This window comes from Anopheles coustani, chromosome 2 (assembly GCF_943734705.1).
Source record: "Anopheles coustani chromosome 2, idAnoCousDA_361_x.2, whole genome shotgun sequence".
Taxonomy (NCBI): Eukaryota; Metazoa; Arthropoda; class Insecta; order Diptera; family Culicidae; genus Anopheles; species Anopheles coustani.
Window position 1 is genome coordinate 94730762 of NC_071289.1, and position 21547 is coordinate 94752308.

General features: G+C 39.9%; 1 protein-coding gene across 2 annotated transcripts in view; it reads right to left on the minus strand.

The window, feature by feature from the left end:
• Nucleotides 1–21547, minus strand: part of LOC131266333 (serine/threonine-protein kinase N) — a 30823-nt gene that overhangs the window by 3835 nt on the left and 5441 nt on the right. Inside the window, exons 2-7 of one of the 2 annotated variants that reach the window (XM_058268805.1) lie at nt 20702–21023; nt 19223–19680; nt 2694–3708; nt 2444–2634; nt 1065–1326; nt 763–1019 (exon numbers count right to left, since the gene is read on the minus strand). In XM_058268805.1, the coding sequence (XP_058124788.1) occupies nt 763–1019; nt 1065–1326; nt 2444–2634; nt 2694–3708; nt 19223–19680; nt 20702–21023 (2505 nt within the window). The remainder of the gene's footprint in view (nt 1–762; nt 1020–1064; nt 1327–2443; nt 2635–2693; nt 3709–19222; nt 19681–20701; nt 21024–21547) is intronic. The other variant, XM_058268806.1, reaches the window with a different exon arrangement.

The following is a 21547-nucleotide window of genomic DNA, read 5'->3' on the forward strand; positions in this document are numbered from 1 at the left end:
TCATTGAAAGCATCTTAGCACAGTTCGTTCATATATGGTACTTGTTGAAACTAATTAACAGCATAATCTTTAATAATTCGTTTCATTTCAAGTTTAACTCACTCAACTGACTATGACACTACAATGAGAATTAAGGTTAAGATTCTTAATGAACTAATTTAATTTAATTTAAAATTTAATCAGTGAAATAAAACATTTCGTTACAAGCGCTGGTTTGACACTCAGAAAAAGTTTGACTGCTAACTGTAAAGCCTTTGAAATTAAGTCTAATAAAATGGTATGAAATGCTTTGTTTATTTGTCATATGATAAGAAAAGAACATGCTATTATTTAAAAAATACGAATTTTACAATATAAGGTAATATTTTGAAAATTGCTACTATGTTGAGCTTGGTAGTTAGAGGCTCGGGGGAAAATTTGAGAAGAAGTCAATATAAACACAAATGAAACACAAATAGGGTTTAATTAGATAGTGTAGCATCCCCCCATCCCAGCCTGCCTTACTCTCAGTCAAGTTAACGGCGCTCACAGGGTTACCAAGACTTTAACTTTCGGTGTAACCGACGAATAGTTTTTGGATCCAATTATACAGGCGAGGTGGGGGTGGGAAGTTGTAAGAATATGCAGAAACTTTAGCAAAAATGAACAAGCCATTGAAAAAATGTGAGGTACGTAAAATTATCCCCACCAAAGATTGTCTATGAAAATGCGTTTGGTTGCTATGGTATAGATGAAAGTGTGGTAATTAGTGTAGTCTCTGACCTCAATGATGCTGTCGAACGTTTCCTCTTCTCCAGGAAACTGAACGTATTGCATCTGACTAGGTGCTGGCGACGGTGGTTCCTCTACGATCGGACTTCCCGTGGATGACACGGTACTGTAGTAACTATCTCGATTCTGTCGGTAATCTTTAATACCGTAAACATTACCATCTTGCACGCCAGTTCCGCCGAAGAGAACGGGGGGTGGTAGAGCGAGCAGCGGACAAAAAAGATCCCCGGAAAGAGATTTTTGTAATACTGTCGTCGAAGGAAGCGGGAGGGATTTAATTTGAGCTTCTTGACCTGACGGTAGCGTAATTCGTCCACTGATTACAGGTGGAGGGGTTGCCGGGAGCGCAGGTGGAACATCACAATAGTTATCTGCAAACGACGATGGAGGACTCACGGTGGTGGAAGGACTAGCTTCTATATCACAATAGTTTTCCTGCCCACTTCCTGCTGCCGACTCTAGTCGTTGCGGCTGTAGTTCGTTTTCATATAAATTAACACCATTAATACTATCGTGCTGGTTGAGGAAATCGAATTTGCTTAATGCATACTCCAACTGTGCATGAGAGAAAAAAAGATAAAGAGGTAGAGAGAAAGAAACGCACACATTTTCGCGAGAGAAAGAAAGAAATATAAAAAGAGGGAAATAGAAAATATTACACCAGGCGCGATAGAAAAACCCAACTGAGAAGTGTTAAAATTTATAAGTTTTTCCAGTCCAGGGAAAAGTCCAGTTAACGCAAAAATGGAACGAAGTTTATTATTTACATTCAACAGTAGACACAAAAATCGACAGCAAAGTATTGTTTTAAACATTTAATCTTGAAAGTATTGTTCTGAAACGTTTTAAATCTCTAGTAGAATTATTACATCATAATGGGAATGTTGGGAATGCTGTACAATATTCTATCCACTTACTAACCCTTTTCTGATTTTTTCGAAATGGATGACTGAGATAGAATGGCTCTGTGTTGGTACCACAAGTTTTTAATCTGCGATTGGGATTAAAGTGCAGGCTTCGTGATGCATCTCTTCTTTTTAATGTCATTTTCGTCACGTGTTTACAACGAGAGGCACAATACATTGCACAGCATAGGCGTGTAACTTCCACATTCTTCGATGAAAACACAAAATTCGACCAATTCCAAAGAGTACGGTTTCGCTACTGAATCACATTTATCAACATAGGAAGAAAAAGCTATGGAATGATAAAGGGACAAGCACAAGGTGGATATGAACTACAGAAAACAGTAAAATGTCATGGAATAGGAAACACAAGACCAATAAATTCCCCTTTATAAATGTTCGGCTTCCTTCCATTATCTGAACGACATAATGTAATCGTGATGAGATAAGAGATAAGTATTAATCTTTTAAGGAACCAATGAAAAAATACGATGTCAGTGTGGTAAGATATGCAACATCGAATTATCGGGGGCAAGGCAAGAAATAGTGATAAGCGTTTAAGCTAACACAAGTGTCATGGTATTTCCTTTTCGCCAATTCCCGCCAATTATTGGTCCACCGACAAAAGTCGCCAGTTCTTATTATCTGACACCGGACGGTTCTGTCTTAAATGAATCCAATCACCAGGAAACTCTTCAGTGTTCGGTTTCAAACAATTACTCAATTGTATGGCACTGAATTTCTCTTTAACGCAATGTGGAACTTACCTCGTGATCGATTTTTGGTGATGTCGCCTGTCGGGGCGATGGCATGGGTTGTTTCTTCTGCCTGAAACTGGATGGCGTACTCATCGATTGGGATGGAGGTAGACGTCCACCGGAGAGCACACTAGGAGTACCTTGGATTTGCAAGGAATGAGAAGAAGGACTTTCAGGCAGTACACTCACTCCATGGATACCTTAAAAGAGATGAAGTCATAAACTATCTGCAACCAGACTGTTATTTGGTGGATTATACCCAATGGTCGTCCTCCTCCCAACCCGACAACATTATGGTCAGCCGTTTCGCCTAGCGTCTCTGCCGGATCTGCTGAGGGCATTTGATCATAAGCAAGTACGGCAGTCGTGCCACTGGGTGTGCAAGGCGCCGTGGATGGTGTACTGGCGAGGGCACCTTGAACCGATATTCCTCCTGTTGAAGGTGAACTGCTTGTGTTGCGCTTCAGCAACCGACCCCAGGTGGCAACGTTGATGTTCATTTGTTTAGCTCGAGGAATATTCTTCACTTGCTGTTTATTGAATATCATACGTTGACGTTGTAGCTTCGGTTTACGCGATATCATTGGGTTGAGGAATTTTATCTCTGCAAATAGCACACCCTGCGGTTCGAGCTGCAGCGCCATCCCATGTCGAATGTCGTCGATAAATTCCTCAAGACGAAGAAACTTTACTGCACAAAGGGAACGCCAATCGCGCCAGTAAACTCCGATTTCGAGCTCACGCGAGCGGTCTAGATCAATGCTGAATCGCTGATCCCAAGCCTGTTGCGAACAGGGTCGCCAAGATGTTTGTCCGACAGTGATGTTGTCCAGCTTGATCACGGCCATAATCTCCGAAGAAGTTTCATCCTTCACACTGTAGCTTTTCGATGAGCTTCTGCTAGTGACACCCTTGACAAAACTTTTTAGATCTCCGGGACTAGAAGAGCCGGAGTCCTTGTCACGTCGTGAACGTCCCGGCACGTCTTCGAGTAAATCCTGGCATCCCATCAGGCGGACCTCAAGCTTACCAGTGACGGCCGCACAACGACTAAACGATTGCTGGTTGTGTGTCGGTTTGCCCTGCAAACTGCCACGGAACGAGTTGCGCATAGTGTACTGTACAGGACCAGGACTGGATGCTTGTACATTTTGAAGTTCTGCTTTCAGTTGCTGCGCCGTTGGACTGTCCTGCGGCAGCTCTAAACGACGCAACTCGAGGGCTTTGCGCAGCAAGTCAAGCTTACGGGATGATTCCGACAGGCGTCCTTGAGCCTTTAAATAAAAACAAAATGAAACAAAACAAATGGCGGTTACTCTATGTTTGTTAGTGCACATAAGTATTCATCAATGTGATAAAATTTCCCTCACAATGTGAAGGATATTTAACATCCAGAACGCATGATCACACTTTTAACATTGTTTTATTGTTCATTTTTTTCATTGTCATTGTTTTAACATTGTTTTCTTTCCTTTTTATGCTTACATTGCAGTAAATCCACTTTTTCTCTCATGTTGCAACGGATGAGGGATCAAATTTATATTTGTTTCTATCAATTTAAAATAACCCCTTCACAGTCCTGCCAAGTTGAGGGAATGGCTTCATCGAGGTCGAGGAAAGCAAAAATTTGGTTCAATTGCATCGATTGGTGTCAAAGAAATCAATGAAAACTGTAAAAACAGATAAGAACGTGAGACAAAACTGTGAAGGGGTTAAACTGCACTAATGAAGAGAGAACATGCATTCATATGCAATTTTTGCCAGATAAATGTCTAATAAAATTAAAGTGCTATTTCGGTATCCTTTTTTGTGTAACAAGTCAAATCCTTCAGAGCTGGTTTCTCATGTGAAACTGCCGCCGCATGTCTACAATATTGCTTGGGGTACCCGTTTCATCTACGGAAAATGCCCGTTCTCGTACACCACCAGTTCCGCAACCCATCTCACGCTCCACGATCCACCTGCGGCAGTGCGCACAAAGACATTCTGGATTTCGAACTGGACCCATATGAGTACCTGGCTTTCGACGTCCTTTGATTAAGTTTCCAAAACGTCTGGCAATAGCTAGATATTCGTTAGTATAACCTTCCACAGGAGAAAACTCGCGCGGTTGGTGCTGGTGCCGCTCTTGCAATGTTGCCGCAAGTACAGCTTGTTGCTGAAGTAAAGTCCGAGGCTCCTCTGCTGGTCGTTGGGAGGCGCTTTTAACTGTAGATGGACTGGAATCACTGAACTCATTCAAAGAGGGGTTAGACTCGTGGTGTACCGTGTGTAACCTCAACGACGATGGTGAATCGTCGTACACAAAACTATGATCCGATTCAGTGAGATTATTTTCCGAATCACTATGTAACAATGTTGGTGATCGTTTTTCCGGATGATTGGCGTTGTGGAGTACCAGCAGTTTACGTTCTACAGCAGGAGACTTCCAGTGTTGCTGATTCCACACATGCTCCATCTCGAGTATGCGATAGCGATCCTCGCTGTTGTCGTACTCGAAGCTATCCGACTGCGTTCCCGAAGTTGCACTTCGATTAAGTTTTACGTCTCGATTTGTATTCTCCTCCAGCCCTTGGGCATCATCCTCATAAATGCCGCCTGCCATTACAATCGATAGACTACTCCCGGTAATATCCCTCCGCGTAGAACGATTTGACATAGCGTAGTTTGAGCTAATTGTATCGTCGCTCGCGTCACGCTGGAAATATATGCCGAAGTCTTTCACCTCGGTCGCCTTCGTTTCGTCGTTGCCCAAATGCTTGCTAAACAGAATGTGCTTCGATTCGTTAATTTCATCGCTCGCCGCACTTTTTTTATTTCGTCCATGCCTGTAAGGCATTCCAGCGGATTGTTTCAGACTGCCGAGGGTGGAAAGCGTGTTTTGATCTAGAAATTATCGAAAAAACAATGTTCACTAGGCGTTTTTAAACGTAGGGAAGTCAAAGATTTGAGATCCATAGACCTCACTCCTACCGATTGTTTGCTGCATCAATCGTCGCGGTACGTCATGCTTTCCAGCCCGCCTATGCCGCACCTTCATCTCATCCGACTCAAAGATAGTCGGATGACCTGTGTTTGAATTGGATCTTAGCTCCTTCATGTGACTCGTATCGAAACGACTGCCTGACGAACATGATGACGATTTGTCTCCTTTTGAGCCCGGTTCATCGTCATCGTTTGATGAGTAGCATGAAGAGGAGGATGATTCGGCATCGGAACCGGTGCAATATACATCGATATGAACTGTTCGGGGTTTTTTTTTTGCTGTAGATGTATCCAGAATACTGGATTGTTGTGATCGGATCGTATTACTCGGCGAGTTGGAAGAAATTGATTTTCGCTGAAGCTAGAAAAGTAAGTAAATGAAAAATACTCCTAATTTATCCCGGTTGGAAGGAACAATGCTAGCTTTGACTTTGCCTTACGTACCGAATCGATCCTATCATCACGCCTGCGTGGCGGTGGGGAAAGAAGAGTATCCCCGGTGATCGATTTTTGTGCCGAGCGGCGACGCATGGATCCCCCCTGTTCATATTCAGATTTGATGTTCTTGCTAGTCGGATCGGTACACTCCCAATCGCTGGTTTGACAACTAACATCTTTGCCGTTGTTAGGAAACTATGTAGAACAAATTCACGTTCAGTCGGAAAAAGAAAACGCAGCATTGGTTCAGCGTTTTGAAGATGCCAAATGATATAAAACAAGGGTTACCTTTTCTGGGAAATTCGTACTCTTATCAACAACATTGTTTGAGGATTCACATTTGTTTATCATGATCGATAATGCATCGGTCGTTGGTAGCAGATCTGTGCAAGCGGTTAATACGATGCTGCAGGTACTGGTACATTTAGGGAAAAGGTGAGCCTGGTCGCTCGTGTCACCATCAAGTAACGGCACCGCATTTTCTGGAGGTGTCTGTTGTACGATAAAGTGCCAACAATGTTATTTTCAAATTTTTATGTTTTTTTAACTCTTCCTTATTTCGATAGGTCAATCGTTTTCAAGCGTTTTTTTTAATACTCTTTGAACTTTGTTTAAAGGTGTTAAGTAGTGATGCTATACAGTCAGTTTGATAAAAACGTTAAGAAATTGTGGGAGTACACTCTGTCAACATTGGATCAGAGGAGACTGCTTTGCAAAACTAAAACCATCGTCAGACGCCCACCTTCGGGCATATTTGATTGTATGACCTGGTCGACCAAGGAAAAGTATGAAAAATACAAAGTCTCTCACCTGACCAAACGCCACCCCTGCCGATGGAGTAGGTGATGATGGATCGTTGTTAAAAATAACGTTACTTTTACCAACCGAGGAGGAACTACTGACGGCTAATGGAAAGGTTATGGACGAAGTTGAGGCTGTTTTTTGGGAATTGTGTTGCAGCAGGTTGTCTGGCGTGCTAAATTTATAAACAACCTTCACTGGATTACTACTACCAGTGGATGTGCTTATGTTGTCCGGTTGAGTTGGTTGTGGCGGGGAGACACCTTCATGATCAACTGTGACTCCACCGTCACCGATGTTACGTTCTGCTGAATGATCCTCTGAAACGTTGTTCGTTTGCCCGCCACCACTCACTAAAGACTTCTCCTCTTTTACTTTACAGTCGGATGCACGAGTGGTAGGCGCAGCAGATGCAGACGATGATAACGTTAGCTGCGCATGCACGGTCCATTCGGCTGTGATTTCAGAGGGTGGGCCTAAAGAGATGGATCCCTTACCACTGGCTGCACTTGTCGTTCCTGACATGCTGCGCGACGACGAAACACAGATAGAACACTCTCATACACTTTTACGTTCAGCCGTGCGAAAAAGGTGTTTCCATTGAAATAACGCGCGAATAGCAATAAGAATCCTGAGGTTTGTTTTCGTTTGCTGGAATGATGTTTGACACTTTGACCGGTTATCTCACATTTATATCTGCATAATATGATGTACCAAATTTCCACCCGGAGACTTACACATCGATCATTTGATTTCGTAATCAGCTAAATATCAGAACTCAACAGGAAGAACGCCGGCATAAGCCTACAGTGCGTGCGTGCTTACGAGTATCTTTTGTATTTTTCTTCTTTTTATGATTGGTAGGACGTATACACGTTTCTGCTCGCTTTTTATACACCAACATGAGAGTGTATAAAAATAGCTAAGACGATCCTCTGAATTAATGATTTTGTTTGGTGTTCGACGCTGCTCTAGTTCCTTGGAGTGTCGTTGAACGTCGCGCACTTGTTGGATACGACACAAAATTAGCAAAAACTGATCGGAAGGGACGTGTCGGCAATCGACCCAGTTTGGTTTTACTTTCCTTGAAATGGAACCAACGTGTTTAGTATTCGATTGAAATAGGATGGCGTCACGAAACAGATCTTGTTCTCACGGCGACAATAACCATCCAAGCCATTCTGATCTAACCAACCAAGACATTCTGATTTTCGTCATAACAGAACCTTCGTAACATTTATCGTTTCGAAAAAAAATTCCACGTGAAACACCAGGCGGCTCCATAATCAACGAAATATGTTTTCCGGATGATGATTTGCTCAACATATGGGTTATGCTCAAAATACATCACACGCTTATTATGGTCTCGTCTCAGTTTCGTTAACGTTGAGCCAGACGCATGAAGAAGCTCGATTTACTGCTTTAATATATTCGTCGATAATTATTGAACCTTACAATATTGAAAAATACAATAAGTTCTTTTTTCTCTAATTCTTAGTATATTATAGATAGAATTGAAACCCGAATTAGATATTCGAAATGTTGCTATGCTATTAAGTTATTATTAAAAGATAATACACAGCGACACTTGTTGATCTACTTCATTACATAGCGCGCCACTTGGTTCGACTTTAAATTCGTTTTGTAATCATCGTCTTTTATCGTACACCACCGTAAATATAATTTTTGAACCTCGACTCGGCTTCCTAACAACCGATCGCAACAGTAGAACTGAGAAGACTAACACCGAGAGTGCATTTATCTCGGCTCTCACCGTTTGCTTCAAATATTCATGCATATGTCAAAAAGAGATGGAGAAGGTGAAAATTATTCCTCTTTCATGCTCGTTTGTTTAAACGTAATGTTGGTTGATGGGGAAATAAAAACCACATTTACTACGTTTCCTATTCCTTCACAATAAAAATATTCATGTAAGCCATACGTTACACGTGAAAATACAAAAGCAAATATGTTTATCTTAGACTATTTAGGTTTTTACATGACTATAAATTCGATGAATATAGTAATTACTGCTTACGATTGTTTGTGATAGCCTCCAACTGTTATTACATACTATAGTATCTAGGATATAAACGACGAAAACCAAAATGCAAATTTTTGTAATTTTTGTTTTCAACGATAGAGAATATTTTGTTCTTCAAATTGACACGTCACTCAGTTATTTCGAAACCGAACAAACAAAAAGAAAAACGTTTTACGTAATAACGCCGGTATTAGAAGCCATAAATCAACGGGTAAAAACTAGGGTAAACATTTGTCAAAATTGCATCACAATCTAAAACGATATGGGGGATAACTTCATTTAAATACTTGAGCGTGATCTACTACTTTTTCATGGTGAAGATCACGATTCACTGATTTCAAAAGTGTGGCTAATAAATCGACTAACCATGTTCACATTCCTCGTAATCAAACCACAGTTCCTTTTTTATGTAAATGTTAAAAGTGAAATAACTTCAATAACACTGCCGTCATGAAACCGAGCTTTGAAATCGGACTATTCTTACTTCAAAAAACTGATTTCGAATCCAAAGCTGTACAAACAAATAGGGTATGCAACGCGGATCAAGAATATTCCCAATTTGGGACGGAAGCATAACAACGTAAAACAAGTCGGGCAAACTATAGACACTCGGTCAATAGGTGTAGTCAATATACTAGAAACTTATGGACGCGTCTGACTACGGTTCACTTTCAAGTAGATAAAATTAAGTTAAAACAATCTTTCGTTAAAACAATATACGTTCTTAGCATATAGTAGTTTTTGAACCTCTAGCAGAACGCATATTTTAAGATACTAAATAATTCAGTGTACATAATTAAAAACAGATACAAATGTGGCTATAACCAATTTGATCATATATAGTGTATATACTTGTTTTAATGCTTATCTATAATGATTCAATTACACGATATGCCAAGGTAAGTAACAGTAAAAAAGATGTGATGTAAAATGTAGACATAGACAAATTTAATAATTTCTAACAACATGAACAGAGATTAAACCGATCTAAAAACACCTCGCATATGCTTGCCTCGATCTCGAAAGACTGGATCACAAACAGCAAAACGTGCTAGATTGGAGAATTAAAACGGTAGAACTTTAATTAAAAAAAGCGTATAGGGAATTATTTAATTTTCTTCAGTACCAGACAAGCGTAGTATATTGAAGGATGATTCGATCAAAGCGAGTTTGACTGATTGGTTTCGCTTGTGAGCGACATAGTACAAATACTTAGTACGAGTTGCTGCTTTCGTTGTACTAACCTTCGACTTCGATCGATGTCGCCGATGACATTTGTGGTGACGACAGTGATGACGCTGCTGCTCTTCCTGCTGTTCTAGCTGCAGATCATGTTGACCAAAACTCAGTTGGTTGTGATCTTTAGAATGGTAGTGATCATCGTGACCGTACTTTTTTAGACGACTTCGTGCATGGCGCTTGTGATCGTCATAAGTTTCCATAGCACAAATTATCGAATGTATATCGTGAACTTAGTTTTCGCTCCTTGGAGGGTAAGCTAACAGGGGAAAGCAAATTTGTACATTCGCTCGCTCAGCTTCTCTCAATTAATCATAAACCACGAACCACTAGCGTCGTTTGTGTACTGCCAAGGTATCTTATACGAACCTCTAGTTTCTCATCGAAGCAGTATGCGATGGCAGAGAATACATATTGTTGAGGCGGCACATATCGAATAAACTCAGCTCTTAGATGAAGATTTTCTCCATTCTCTCAGATGCCGAGACACGATGCCTTTTGAGTTGAATTTTTATTTTTCCTGTCCCATGCCTTTCGAATCGTCAAAAATAAATACCAAGGCACGCGTAACTACATATAGGTAACACGCGTTCCCAATTTTGTGTGCACGGAAACGCAAATGGAAAGATGCGCGCGTGCGCACATATATACACACACTTTTACTTTAATGCTCATCAAGGCGAGCACGGGGTGTTGCTAAGCTAGTGAAAATTGAAATCAGGACGTTGATCAGTAGCACACATTGAGCAAATTGGTAAGTGGGACATTCGGAAAAAGAATAATTGGAATTTGAGAGCGACGTCAGTAGGAGGCTAGTGCACAAAAGTTTATGTTAAATTTCCATGTTTCCTCCGTTTTTAATATCTACTCAAGACTTAACATACACATAACAAATTTTACTTACGTAAATTCATTTCATCTAACATTTCAGCGAGGGATATGATAGTGTTCTTCAAACAAAAAGAAAGTTTATGTGTTTTTCTATCAAACCAATGGCCATCAATTGTTACATACTCGTTTTACTTTCTAAAATTCCATGCCGTATAGTATACAATAATAATTCAATTCTGATTGAGCAAAAGTAGTGTGAAGCGGAAAACCTGCAACACTCATTTATTCAGGGTGTCCACTCAGATTATGATTTCAAATTCCCGGTTTTTTCCCGGTTTTCCAGGTTTTTTCTAGTTTATGCAGGTTCACTACATTTCGATTGCTTATAGTAGATAAACTTGGCTGTTATATGTCTCTATGGTTTTTTAGGTAGGTCAAAACTGCATGTAAGTTATGTGTTAAAGAATACTTTAAGGAAATAACTTCAAAATTTTCAAAAACAAAAACTATTGAAAAACCGAGGGAAAACAGGGACAACACATACGGTTTGGGATTATAGAGCATCGTAAACTGAACTTTCATTGCAACAACACACATTGCTTGAGCGTATATATTTTAAAAGAAAATCCTTATAAAAATGTTAAAGAACAACTTCATTAATGACATAAATAACAAATTAATTTTTAATTCGGCTCAAAATTAGAAATGAAAAATGTTTTTCCTTCGCTCATAGAATTTGCTTAATCATAACATTTTTCAACAAAAGAAGGGAGATGTAGCATACCTGTTGTACATCTTCTAATATTTCTATCAAAAGACACGTTCATAAACACGTTGATACAAATGATTCACGTTATCAAAATTTTATGCAAACACACCAACAACTCAAATGAGCTATATTTCACCAAGAATAAAAACTGATCAGCACACTCGTCTAGCGAATGCCGCAATACAATGAGATCCCATAGCAAAACAACCAATACACCAGCTAGAGAGTGGTTAACAGTTAAAGGTAAAACAAAAACCTTTATCCATATCAAACCATTGCTGACAAATAGAATGAAACATACATAATTATTTCCGTATATCTGCAAGCATATAAATCGATCAGATCACATCCGAAAGGTACATCCATAGTGACACATTCATAACAAGTGAAGCAAGAGATTGCACCGCGTGCGATCGTCCCGAAACAAGCAACCTTATAAACTCAACAGGATAAAGGATCTCATCAGGAAATATTGGTAGAAGGACAGGAGTTTGCAATTGAAATTTCAAAGGACGGATTTGAACGCTGTGAATATTTTCGTACAATATCATAGGAAGCGATTAGCTTTTCAGCTAGTAGATTTACTAGATTTAAAGTAACTGTTTTGGCTACTATCTGAAGCATATACAAAGACATTTGGTTGCATTGCTATTTCATAGCGAGTGTTTAAACAGATGATCAATGCATTTACAATTTCAACTGGAAATCCCCGTTACCATGTTACCAATGTTAACCCTCGATGCGTTTGTCTTTCGTACACATTGCTTCCGTGGCGACAAAATCATCATGCTTTCTCGCTTTGCCTCTACGCCGGCACCACTGGAAGAAACGAAAACGCAATACGGATACAGTGGACCTTCAAACACAAATGTCGCCCTTAACAATTGAAATGTAGTGACAATTTTACATGAAAATATAATTACGCTACGAGAATAAAATATGTAAATCTCAAAAAAATATTATATGAAAAATATTCCCGGTTTTTTCGGCGAAATTCCCGGTTTTCCCGGTTTTTTCCCGGTAAAATTGAATTCAAGGTTGATTCCCGGTTTTCCCGGTTTTCCCGGTTGAGTGGCCACCCTGATTTATTATTTATCAGTCCATGTACGAATCTTCTGTCATACAAAATGGATCGACTCGTATGAGAAAAGAACAAAGCACGTTCGCATAAACTAGCATCGAACAATTTGTCAAACGACGGAAACCGAGATGGACGAAAACCGGGGCCAGCCTGTATATGTTTCTGGATGAAGGCTGCACATGAGGAAGACCGTTACACTCAGTTTCGCTAATCATGGCTACCAACAATATTCATATCCCATGACTTCACACAGAAGAGTAATTTCTAACCGCGAAATCATGGACATTGTGATCTAGAATTTCCAATTTCGTTTTTTACGAGATTTTTAAGAAGATTTCCCATATACTGCAAGTATGTTTGTAAACAGTTTTTAAGCCTACTGTTAAAACAATGGCGGAGCAGAAAATAGCTTGGACTCGACCTCTCTTTTTACCGATCTTGTTATCGATTCTTATTCCTAAACTGACCGAAAAGTAAGACATTCAATCTTTTTTCAGATGTCCCGTTTGACGATTTGCACAGTGTATTAGCATACTATCGGCATCCTCGTCAATAAACGTTGTAGTTCACCGTTTTTCGAAAGAAAGATTAAGTTTCGTGACGTTAATTATTATTATTTAGTTTAGTTTGAACGGCCTGGCCGTATTAATGCTTCTTCAGCATTCTTGCTTGTCTTGCTCGATTGCTCAATGCCTGATACTTGGCCTGGCAACCGCCCTACCGAACAAGACGTATAACATTTACTACATATACAAAGGAGAAGGTCAGAGAGTGATTCCGAACTCCCTGGCGAAAGCGAATATGATCCATGCATACTTGTAATCTCTCTGTCCCAAGATGTCACGGATGGGGGTCACAGGGACTCTTCCAGCCGCTCGGACGGCAAATAGTTCGGGTCTGGTCGTGACGTTAATAAGATCGCAGAAATAATGGCATACTTTTACCATCCACAATGATTTTGAAATATGTCCCATGACATTTTCGTGTATTCTATTTAATATTTTCATATTCATGTTATTTTATAGTGTGGAAAAATTAATTCACGGAAAAAGGAGGTAACATTATAAAAAATTAAAGCCAAAAGACAATAGTGCCGGCAAAAGTGAATCTAGCGAACAATCATTTCGTTATCGAATGAGATTGAAGGAAAGAAGGGGTTTGTTCGAGCCGTAACTGAGCGATCTTTTGCGTATTAGATCACGTCATATCTGTTGAGAGCGTTTTTATGCTGTCACGTTTCCCTTACGGGTATTTGTGCGCACGCTTCGATCCAGAAACAATATTGCTAAATGCTACGAACACATTCATCTTATTATGGTACATCCAAACCATGCTTTACCTAAACGAGAATTGGTTTTTAGTCATAACTCGAGGAAGCATAGACGTTATTCCATTTTATAAATGAACTTTTGTTGAAAATTTAACGTCACAAATTAAACGAAAAAATTGCTCTATTTTAGTATGTGAGTGAAGTGAAAAGGGGCTTAAACTATGCAGTTAAAGTCCAAAGTTAACCAGAACACCTCTCTACATCACTGAACCTCAATCCCGTTGCACATTTATGGTGAGGAATAAAGCACCATTCGAATAACAGCGACGACTAATATCCCATCGTTATTGACCAAAATACTTGTGGAATCTATGCCTCGGTTGCAACAAGTGCAAAAGTATCTAAGGTGATCATAAAAAGCACTCAAGTGTTATGTTTTATTTCACTTGACACCAATTTGCCCAATACATTAGAACATGTAAGGGACTGTATGCAAACAGATACCAAATGAAAGCATGAATGCAATTTTCCAAATCCATACGTCTGTATATAGTGTTATAACATACAATTTGAAGATGTGTCGCTCAGCGATAAGATACGATATTCGTGTCATTCGTACGTGGATTTTTTTTTAATGCAACGTACGGATTAATAACTCTGAATATACCATTATTATTATAATTACACTTAACACCATATCGATGGTTCACAAATCAAACAAGTACATCCCTGCCTACAACAGAGTGTGCGTGCGGTATACTGTTGAACGCAGGCGAATAGGTTTAAAACTACGTTCACCGTGCAGTATTATTTCAGTCGATCGTTGTCTGTTGCGGTGTGGCCGTGGTGTGTCGAATAAGATCATCATTCCCTGCAGCTATTGACTGAGATGAAACCCTGCTCAATAATAACAATGCTGACCTTCACCCTGACCTTCACCCTGACCGGTCTGGTGTTTCTGATCGGTCATGGTGACTCAGCAAAAATTGTGTGTGTTTTTCCTACTGCAAGCAAATCACACGTTATGGGTCCACAAGCACTTCTAAAAGAACTAGCTCGACAGGGCCATGAGGTAGGTACAGGGTAGCAGAGGAAACAGGTTTGAAACGGTGATGAACATGCAAATTACTAATAACGTGCTATTCCCTCAGGTAACCATGGTTAGTGCCTTTCCATTAAAGCAACCCCCGAAACATTATCGCGATGTGTATATACCGATTGAGGAATCATTTTCATCAATAATGGCCGATTTTATGCAAGGCGGCAGCCGAAACATGATGAAATTGTTCCCGCAAATTCTCAACGCTGCACAGGAATCTTCCAACAGAACTATCAATGCACCGGAATTTCTACGTCTTGTTCGGGAGGAACAGTTCGACTTAGCGATCGTAGGGTATTTCATGAATGGTTTCGTTATTGGTGTAGGAGCACTGTTTCGTTGCCCGACCATCCTTTACTTCTCTGCGGCAGGGTCAGGACTCACCAATGTTGTCGGCAATCCGGTTGAAGTAGCTGCCGTACCGCATATGCTGTTAGGTCAACGGAATCCAATGACATTTTTTGATCGCACCGTTAATTTAATTTTGTATTGGGTGGAAAAAGTTATGCTGCTATACATACATCACAAAGAACTACCATATTACGAGTAAGTGGAAATCGATAGCTTCCAAAACATGAAAATTAACCATGTCTTGTTTTCAGATTCAACTTTCCCGCAAATAAGGGCTTCCGTAGCTACGACGAGGCTCTCCGAAATGTATCGCTAGTACTGCTCAACACTTACTTCACGCAAACTGTTCCCCGTCCGTATCTTCCAAACTTGATAGAAGTAGGAGGCCTTCAGATAAACCGAAAACCAGAGGCGCTACCAGAAAACCTTCAACAGTTTCTAGATGATGCTGATAGAGATGGAGCCATCTTCATCAGCTTTGGTTCAAATCTGCGGAGTTCCAATTTACGAAAAGATAAGCTAGAGGCGATCTTATCAACGATCCGCAAGTTGAAGCAACGAGTCATCTGGACGTGGGATCAAAATGAATTGCCCAACAAACCGGATAACGTGTTCATTGGCAAGTGGCTTCCACAAGACAGTATTCTAGCTCATCCGAACTTGAGACTGTTCATAACCCACGGGGGCTTGGGAAGCATTACCGAGGCCATGTACCATGGTGTGCCGATTGTAGGTATTCCTATGTTTGGGGACCAGGACGGGAACGTTGCGCAAGTTGTACGAGAAGGCTGGGGAGTTTTCGTGAACTTTGACGAACTAAGCGAATCTCTACTAACTGATGCAGTATTAAAAGTATTGGAAAACCCTAGCTATCGAGAACATATACACACACGAGCTATTTTATACAAGGACAGACCGATGGCTGCGATGGAAACAGCTGTTTTTTGGGTTGAATATGTTATTAGACATCATGGAGCGCAGCATTTACATTACCAAGGAGCGGATTTAAATATGGTGCAATCTGCGTTGTTAGATGTGTATGCGTTCTTAGGAGTAGCTATGCTAGTAGTTTTGAAAGTTATTGTTTTTTTTATTCGTAAGATCAAAAACAGCAAAACCTCAAAGCACGAATCAACGATATTGTTGAAGAAAGAGATTTAAATTTGATAACATAGCTCATTACATAAACATTTTCCAGTTTAATCGAAATGACGAAACCCAATCAAAAGTATTTCAGTTTTATCTCAATGTGTTTCTTGGTGTTATTTGATTATACTGCCCGAAACAAGCAGAAAAAACACGAAACAATTTATACGAAAGCACTTCTACCACAAACATAGTAAAAGCGGAAGCCCACACAGACCATGAGACCCCAACACCATTCTGTAAGTAATAAAATTTGACTGACACACATTATCAAACACACTACAAACCACTACGAAGTAACAATATTCAACTCCTTATATCAGCTGATCACGCTCATGGGATGTATAAATGCGAGCACGATGAGAGCTCATCAGTCGTTAGCGAAGTGCTAGAGGAGACGGCAGTGTATTAACAATGCTGTTCGTACAGAGTGGGTTGGTCATATTGATGATCATTGCTTTTGCACAGACTGAAGCATACAGAATTCTTTGTATTTATCCGAGTTCCGGTCGGTCACATGTTCTAGTTGGACAAGCGCTCATGAAAGGTTTAGCAGAGCGTGGCAATGACGTAGGATTTTTTGGAAAAAGCTAATGCTTGTGATCCGTATACATAGGTAGAAAAAAGTAATTTTCTTCTTTTTTCATTTAGGTTACTATGATCAGCCCATATAAGCTTTCCAAACCTGTGGCGAACTATCGAGAGATCATCGTTCAGAAAGTAGAACTGAGCAACATGACGAAGGATTTTCTGCAGAAAAACACCGGAAATTCATTAATGGGTATAGTGAACCTTTTTCAAAGCCAATTTCGCACTGCTGAGATGGCCTTGGAAGATCCAAAGCTACAAGCGATCAAAAATGAACACTTTGACCTGGTGATCGTCGGATATTTTGTTGCGGACTTTGTTCTCGGCCTAGGACCACATTTTAATGCTCCAACAGTGATACTTTTTTCTGCCGGATTAAGCAAAATGACGGCGGATTTCGTAGGTAACCCGAGGGCTATATCCACCGTGTCGCACATCATGATTGGTGGACGTGGTATGAAGGGATTTAAAGATCGACTTACGAATTTTCTTTTTTCTGGAGTCGAGAATGTGATAAGTGCGATTGCGTCATATGCCCAGGCTTCTTATTATGAACGATTCTTTCCTTCCGATCGCTACCCAACATACGAAGACGTCCGTAAGAATGTATCATTGGTGCTGCTAAACACACACTTCTCTCAGGCCATGCCACGACCATATCTTCCAAACGTGGTAGAGGTTGGTGGATTGCAAATCAAGGCAAAACCAGATCCCTTGCCAAAAGATATACAAGAGTGGCTGGATGGTGCCGAACATGGCGTAGTTTACTTCTGCCTAGGATCGAATCTCAAATCAGCTGACCTTCCCCAAGTGAAGTTGGATTCCATCTTAAAAACGTTTGCCAAACTCAAGCAACGCGTGTTATGGAAATGGGAAAGTGAGAGCATTCCAAATGCACCTCCGAACGTACTCTCCAAATCGTGGCTCCCGCAAGACGATGTGTTGGCTCACAAAAATGTGATACTGTTCATCTCCCACGGTGGTCTCGGAGGAGTAGCTGAAGCAAAATATCATGGCGTGCCGGTGCTCGGCATTCCGATCTTTGCAGAACAGTTCCAGAATATTCAATCGATGGTGGAAGATGGCATTGCTTTACAGCTCGACTACCAGAAACTTGATGAGGAATCCTTATCTCGCGCAGTCAACACAATGGTTAGTGAGCATCGATTTAGGAATACCATAAAGGAAATTTCCAGGGTCTATCGAGATCGTCCTCAAACTGCTTTAGACCTAGCGTGCTACTGGGTTGAATACGTGGCACGACACAAAGGGGCTCCGCAGCTACATTATCCGGGAGCTGATATGGGCTTCTTTGAGCTACACTCGTTGGACGTTATTGCTTTCGTGCTTGTTGTATTTTATATATGTTTGACAATTCTTAAACATTGCGTTAAATTTTGTATGCGTAAAATATTCCGAACTTCCGCAAAGATTAAAATTAATTGAAAAATAGCAACTTGTAAATTACAACATAAGTAATTTAATAAAAGAGATACGGGTTTATCTAAACCAATCCTATTTTTTATTTAATTCCTCAATACTGGTCACTATATTGGCCAGAAATGTATTGAAATATATTTTACCTTCTGCCTATATACTGCACCTTCCAGCAAGCAGCTGTGGTGAATTGACAATATGCTACAGAACCTTGCACATACGATTGTGGTGATAGGACCCGTCACGAAGGGGAACGCGGTTATCATCAACAGTAATAGAGGTTAAAAGCAATTCAGATAAGATACACTTGTCGTTGGGTTTGGTCAGTATGATATTTCAGGATGGAAGGGCATCAAATCACAACGTTCCTTTTCAACGCACATACGAGCGTGGCAAATACCATCAATTCGTAAACAAGATAAGGAAATTGTAATGGTTGTGAATGAACAAATCTACAAACGAAGACGTCGCAGATACGCTACTATGAGTATCGATGGGTATTGGTATGTGTAACAGTGTATCTGTGTTTGGGGAAAGTTTTTGTTTACACCAGTATAATTGTTACACCAGTAAACACTGTTCCGAGTTTTACTCCCCGATGAAATATTCCAATTAAATTGAGTCACTGAAGAACAAGATGGCAAATTCGATGTAGTTCTAAAAAATGCGCAATTTAGACAGAAATCGATAAAAAAAACTTCTTACTTACCTCTTGCAATGCTTTCTTGTCGATCGTCTTTGTACTTTGTAGAGTACGAATTACATTCTTTGCTCCATCAACCACTGCCGCTTCTATGCGAAGTCTGTGGCGAAGCTCCTCGATACGATCTTCCAGGGATGTTTCCAACTCTTGTGGGTTCTTTGACGCGGTTGCCGAATCGCCTCCATTTTCATCGGATAGCTTATTGTTAAGCTTATTTTGACGAACCTTAAGTATTTTAAGTCGCAGATATTCAATTTTCGCTTTGGAATCAGCCAACATTTGATGCGCTTCGGCCAGTAACTTTTTATCCCGTCCGTGGTGTCCGCTTGAAATTGATTGGATCATGTTTTCGGCACCATTTTTCACTTTGGTCTCAATGCTGAGCTGCTTTTCGAGTGATATTAATAGCTTGTCATTAGCTGTCAACTCGGGACCACTTGGTATAACGGTGGATAGTATTGGATCTAGAAAAGATATTTTTTTAAAATTGTAACAATAAAACAACTTTAGTTTTGTAACAAAATGACAATTAGTCTCGAGCATAAGTGTGTGAGTACGGATTAGTTGGGCTACTAAGTATTCATAATTAGATTATTGTTTGAATTTCAATTCTCTTTTTATTTTTATTAACATTAGAGACTTCCCGGTTGACAGAAATTTAAATTGTTGCTGGTACCATGTAGTTCCAGCAAGAGTCCCAGCAATCTGCCATGGAAAAACTTGCAGTAACTACATGACAGCTACAAAAAAAATTAGTTTTTGTCACCCGGGTTATTTTATGGATAGAGCAAACTTAAACGCATTGACCGCTTTTATGAACTTATTATTAACGACTCTTGAAACCGGAATTTGACATCTTATGATCGTTCATGGCAATTGTGAATTTCGGTAATGATTCTATACACTCAAATATGCGATCCTTAAGGGCACGGTAAACGAAGCGTAATCGCTGGTCTCTCGTGTATCGTCGATATTCAGGCCAAGCGTCATCTTTGCTTTGTTTATGTTTTGCAATTTGGTAAAAATGGCAACATTTCTTGAAGCTACTGCTATTATTTTGTTGTTTATTGTTAAAAATACAAAAACTACGCTAAATAATCATAGAAATTTTATAAATAATCACGAATGAATGATTATTTACGATTACGCTTCGTTTCCCATCCCCTATAAACTTCATTATCGGCTTGTCAGATTAGATGCCGGTTTGTTGTGGGTTTTATAGATGCACATTATGTACACAAACATAGCCAGTCATTGAAAGATTCATTAAGATACATAATAAACCTAAGCTACACAACTCTAGTAACGGGTCCTTGTGTAAATATGCCTTGCCATGTAGTGTATGGTGGTGTTCTAAAACATCTTCAGTGCATGTATTATCAAACACAAAAATCTCATCGCAATTGACCCCTTCAAAAACGTGATACGGATAAATGTTAATAAGATAGATGATAGATGCATACTAACAAATATTTCAATACGTACCTTGACCACCATTGTTGCTGACACTATTACCCTGTGTTAGAATTATTTGACTTTCCAGCTCGTGCAGTTCCGACTTGAGCTCTGCCAGTTTGTTGTTGCTTTTTTTAACAATCGAGGCAACGTCGGATAGTGAACGACGATCGGTTGCAACTTCCCGTAACTTCTCCGCGCCTTCTTTGATTTTGAGCTCTTTACGAATTTCGCGCCGAATCGCCTCTTTGATTTCCTCCAGCCGATCAGGAAGGAGATGCTCTGAAACATTGTCCGACAAGCCATACTTGTGGCTTAGTTCGTATAGCACGGGATGTTTGATGTACTCGCCCTGATTGATGCAAATAAAGTAAATATGAAACATAAGATTTAGTCAACAGTCAAAGTAGTATATATATAGTATGTATACTCTACATTCGTCTCATGAGGTAAAGTTACATACTAGTTTCTTTAATCAAACCTGGTATTATCGTTTAATACTCTGCATTACACCCTTATTAGACAAGGAATTTATCTGTCATATTTTTCCAGAAGTTTTCTGCCAAACGCCCCGCCAGAGCCTACTTTGATAGTAAAAGTCTGGGAAAGATGACAGATAAAATCCTCGTCTAATAAGGGTATTACTGTTGATTGGATAATAGTTGCAGAGTACTTGGCAATCAAGCTTTAATTTGTTTCAATTTCCCCGTAAGTTTTTGTGCGTTTTCCCCTGTATCACTTTATTAAGTTCGAATATCGTTCTACCTTGCTATTTATGACAAACTAATTTAAAAGATAATGTTGTAGAAAAATTAAAATATGATTTATATTAAAAACTTTGGTTAGAGGTTAAACCATTCACGCAAACGTCCTACT